Genomic DNA, 5,431 nt, shown 5'->3' on the forward strand with positions numbered 1-5,431 from the left:
TTTCTGCAGCCATTTTCGATCTATTTTGATAGCTGTTAAAGCCTGATTCCAGCTCAGTTTTCCAAATGAGTGTTGTGCAACTACATTGTTTACCAATTAATTTATCATATTTCATTTACTTAATGTTGCTCACTCTTTCATTTTGGTCAGCTTGGCTGATGTGATGCACGGAGTATGGGAGCTAACGTAGACCTGACCACAGTCTGGTCTGAACCAGACCCAGGCCCGTAACCGGGTCAATGGGCCTGTTACTCATTGACCTGGTTGCTGGACTTGAATCGTAATCGGCCTAACCCCCAGCTGAGCCTTAATTGTAATCCGCCTGTCCTCAGTTAGGTTAGTTATGGTTCAATGGTCCAATTAATCGGAACCACCGGTTTAAATTGGTCTTTGTTTTTTTGTTAATTGTTATAGATGAGTTTTTCTAATGAAAATTTATTAAAAAGAATTGTGTTACAGTTCAATGACCCAATTAAAACCGCCGGTTCAAATTGTTCGATCAATTGTTTTTTTTATAGATGGTTTTTTTAATGAAAACTTGTTAAAAAGAATTGTGTTGTCGGGGCTTGAACCTAGGTTTTTTTTTGGGTAAAAGTCTAATATTCTAATCAATTAGCTTATAACAGATTGATCCATATATTAGTTAATATTTTATATATATATATATATATATTAGAGGGAAAAGTAAAAGTAATTCCAACTATTGATTCATAGTTTTGTTTGAGGGAGAGGTTTTTTTAAAAAATTTTGTAGTGATTCAAATTAATTAATTGATATTTTTTTATTAATGACTATGAGTTAATATAGGTTATTCTCCAAATTCTATAAATAAAGAGTTTATTTATCATTTCCACGTCTTCTCTATTTTCATCATTTAATTCTAAAATTTTAATTGCTTTTGATTTTAATTCTCTAATTATAGTGGAAAGGAGAGATTCATCATCTTAGTTTCAAAAAAATAAGAAAATCCAAAAGAATATCACGATATTCAATTTATCGATGATAAATTAGAGCAAATTTTAACATCTGAGACAAAGTACTGATGACGACATTTTTAAAATTCAGAATACTCCCTTCAAATAGTAGGAGATAAGTATACAATTTACATAAGTACAAGTTATATTTTATATTATTTTATAAATTTATAAATTTTTATTTTTTTAAAAAATAATAATAATCCACAACGATAAAGAACCATAAATCAAACTATGAATCGGCGGTTCCAAATCGTATATGAACTATAATAATTTTAGACGATTAAGATTTATAGTTGATATATCAAAAATCATCGAACCGACTTCCAAATAATTGAATCATCAATTCTGAACCGTGGTAAAATCTAAGCTAATGGATTGTGCATGGCTAGGCATGGTTTGCCACGCAACATGAGCCAGGTTGATATCCTGTGCCAAAACTCGTGTTCAGTTGCTAGTTAAGAGGAAAAAATAGTGTAATAAAAATTGAAATGTTAGTAAGGGTTAAATGATTCCAAAAGTATATATATATATATAATTTCACATATATGTAATAGTTTTTAAAAAGAATTATTATCAGCCCTAAGGTTTCAAATTTTCATGGATGGTAGGAAATTAAATGATTCAACTTAGCTATCTGGTTAGGTCTAATGGTGCTTTCCTGATTACTGTAATCCATCTAAAATTGTCCTTTGATTTTCTTTTGCCTCCTCTTTAACACGAAGTGTATTTTACAGATATTATTTGGTTATGATTTGTCTATCCACAACACTCGGCAATCTCAAAGTAAGTAATTGCTTTCCTATCGGCATCACTTGATACATTTGAGATTGATAAAGTTAATAATAATCAGTGATTTTTTAGATTGCATTGCCAATGATAATCTCAATTTAATAAGATTTCTTACCTAGATTATTAATAAGAATATAATATGATAAGATTCTAACACAGCGTCAGATTCTGCATCATATGAAACAATAGTCCATTTGTCTATTCCCCGATAATTGAATGCATGTGACCATGAATGCATCTGAAGTGCACCACACATGTCTTCATGTGCCTTGTTTGCACGTACCCGAAATTAATCATGTGCTTTGCACATAATCACATATTTTATGAGCAAATTAACCCTAATTTTTTTTTAAAAATAATCTATGATTACCCTAAAAAAAAAGTCATCATAAATTAACACTAAAAAACCAATAATATAATTAATCATATCCTTGTGCACAATAATAATTTATTTATTTTCATATTTTCTATACTAATATTTAGCCGAGAAAATGAAAAATGTATTGCTGTTGTGTCACATTCTCTCTGTCCCATAGAAAAAGTATCAAAATATCGGTATGTGAAAAGACAAGTTTTTGAAAATGAGCAATTTTCAATTTGGACCTTTGCTATTTCAATATGCCCGAGCATGTAAACATTGACATAATTTTGCTCCCTCTCTCTCCTTCTAAACTAGTGTTTTAATATCTTTTCTTCACAAGTGATATTGTTTAAGTTATCGCTTCGAGCCAATGAGTTTGCATCATAATTAGGCCAAATTGAGTTGAATTGAATTAATCAAATTGAATAAATTATTTTTTTTAAATGAATTGAACCGATAAAATTTTTAATATATCAATTAATTCGGTCAAAAATTAAAATAATTGATTTTTTCAACCATATATAATGGTATAATATAAGAAATTTATCAATTGATTAGAAATTTATAGGTTCACTTAATTATTTTTTTATTTAGTTTATTTGATTTATTCGATTTGAATTTTAAAATTAAAATTGAACAGAATTAATGGACATAACTATTTTTTAAATAAAATCTAAAATAATTAAATCAAGTTTTTAAATTTGATGATATTTCTTCTATTTACTTTTGTTTATCCTTAACCACAATCTAGTTGGAGGTGTTGTTTTGCCAAATTGAACTCTTAAAATGTCTTGAATGTGCAGACTTAGGTCTAGTCAACAGTTTTTAGTCTAGTCAACAGTTTTTATGAATACAACGTCCCCAATTTTGCCGACACCCAGCTCTATTCCTACAATTTATGGACAACCAAACCATCTTTTCTTGTCATTTATTAAAAAAATCACTAACCAAAAACAAAAAGGATGCTCTATTCCTACATAAATTATGGATAACCAAACCCATCTTTTCTTCTCAATTTTTTTTTATAAAAAAATCACCAAGGAAAAAAAAAACAAAAAGAAAGAACGAAAGAAAAGGAAGAGTAAAAAAAAAAAAGGAAAAAACGGACGTAGCTTTCCTAGTCAAGAAATGCAACCACGTGTTGACAAAATTGGACATTCAATTATAGTCAACCTTGTAGGAATAATCCGGTTTCTTTCTTCCCAATAAGTGCAGCGGACGATTAAAATGGAATGATTCATTTCGTCCATGTAGGAGAAACCCTAATGGTTAAAAAGAAAACGTGTGCGGGGGCAGGCATTAAAATTTTGAGGTGAAAGAAGCAAGGAAACGAGTGAAGAAGGGGAAAAGTAAAGGAGGAGGGTAAACGGAAGACAAAGCAGAAAGAAAGAGAGGAAAAAAAAAACGGGATTCTCTCTTTATCTTCTCGCCGTTGGTTGAGTGGTGGGGAAAGGATACGTTCTCAGAGAGAGAAAGAGAGATGGTGGATGCATTGAACGAGGCGGCGGCGGCGGCGGCGGCGGCTGCTGCGACCGTGGCCGGGAAGGCGTTCTTCGCCGATGAGCTCGTGCTTGGGGAGTTGCAGAGCCAGGGGTTGCTTTTCCAGGATTTTTTCGACCCCTCCGTCGATGAGCTTCCGGTTCCGCTCCGGCCTTAAAAATCTGATTTTTTTTTTTTTTTAATCTTTGGAAGAAGAAGAAGATAAAAATTCGATTTTTTGTTTTTTTTTTTTATATATTTTTCTTCTCTTGTTTTATTTTGGGGATTTTTTTTAGGGGATTCCGGTGGAGAGCGGAGGCGGAGGCGACGAGGAAGAGGAGCTCGAGTGGCTGGCGGACAAGGACGCGTTTCCGTCGCTGGAGACATCGTTCGAGATTCCCGCCCACTCACTCAGCGGCGGCAGCAGCAGCGGATGGAGCGGGAGCAACGGCGGCGCCGCCGTCAGGGAGGGCCCGAGCCCTGTTTCCGTCCTGGCCTCCGCCGCGTCCTTCTCCGCGCCGGCGCGGCCGAGGAGCAAAGGAAGGACGCGGCGGCGGAGGCCGCTGACGGCCATCTCGCCTCAGCCGGCCACCACGGCGCCCGCGAGGAAGGCCAGGGCCACGGAGCGGCGGTGGTGTCGGCACTGCCTGGCGGAGGAGACGCCGCAGTGGCGCGCGGGACCGGAGGGACTCAAGACGCTGTGCAACGCCTGCGGCGTCAGGTACAAGTCCGGCCGCCTCGTCCCGGAGTACCGCCCGGCAAGCAGCCCCACCTTCTCCGCCACCATCCACTCCAACTCCCACCGCCGGATCCTGGAGATGCGCCGCCAGAAAGAACCCTCCCACGAGCGTAAAACCACAAGGCTGCCGCCGCCGCCGCCGCAGATGCCGCTCGCCCCTCCCTTCAAGTCAATGAAAAAAATAACAAAATAATTTATTTATTTTTCTTAATTTAGGATTTTGTTTTTTTCCCTTCTTTCTCTCCGCCGGAAATGTAGAGTCTAAATATTCTCGCTAATTTGTAGGCAGAAATTTGATAGCTTAACTTAAGTTGGTGATTTCGTTCTAGTGAATCATTATTTTATTTTTATTTTTATTTTGAGAAATTGAAAACTAAGCAAAATAATCCCACCAAAAGTTGTCCCTTATACTTTGTTTTTTCATTCCATAAAAATTGTTAAATAAGGCAATATCCTAAGCCACGGCTACCCAATTTTTTTGGGTTTTATTGCTAATTATAACCATCCAATGGACTTTTTATTAAGAAAGATATTGGATTCCAACATTTGAAGGAATTTTAATTTCTTATTTTGAAATTGAGTTGGTCCCCACCTCTCCATGTCTCTAACCCATGTGGTGAATCTGGTGTTGGGTAGGAGGAGTTAAGTGTGAGGACAAGATTCAATGTTGGGAGGTGTGAATTTCGGTGAGATATTAAGTAATAGTAGCTACTTTGAAGACAGTCATATGTGTGCTTATTTTTTTTTTTTTATTTTAAGATTTAGAATTTAGTATTTAGTATTTAGGTTAAAAAAATGAAAATTAAAAAACAATAATAATAGGGAGTATTAAGTAAGATATTAAAAAAATATAAATTGTTAGGGATTGTGGTACTAAGGCAATCACATGAGAGGTTAATTTGGAATTGATAAACTAATCAAGAAAATGCCCTCTTATAGTTGGATAAGGATTTAGAATCTATGATTTAAGATTTTATTCAAAACTTTGTTGGCATAAGGGTGGATTTTTTAGTGAATTTTTGAGGGTAGGATCTTGCCCTTCTATATAGAGAGTAAAGTTAGATAGGAATTTAAGATTAATAATTT

General features: G+C 35.3%; 1 protein-coding gene across 1 annotated transcript; it reads left to right on the forward strand.

Moving 5' to 3' along the window:
* Positions 1 to 3,381: 3,381 nt before the first annotated feature.
* LOC121983241 (GATA transcription factor 1-like) lies at positions 3,382 to 4,678 on the forward strand. The gene is made up of 2 exons (XM_042536193.1): positions 3,382 to 3,766; positions 3,903 to 4,678. Exons 1-2 carry the CDS (start codon positions 3,608 to 3,610, stop codon positions 4,536 to 4,538), a joined length of 795 nt encoding a protein of 264 aa, XP_042392127.1. The 5' UTR covers positions 3,382 to 3,607; the 3' UTR covers positions 4,539 to 4,678.
* Positions 4,679 to 5,431: the final 753 nt, after the last annotated feature.

Source organism: Zingiber officinale, chromosome 5A (genome assembly GCF_018446385.1).
Source record: "Zingiber officinale cultivar Zhangliang chromosome 5A, Zo_v1.1, whole genome shotgun sequence".
NCBI lineage: Eukaryota > Viridiplantae > Streptophyta > Magnoliopsida > Zingiberales > Zingiberaceae > Zingiber > Zingiber officinale.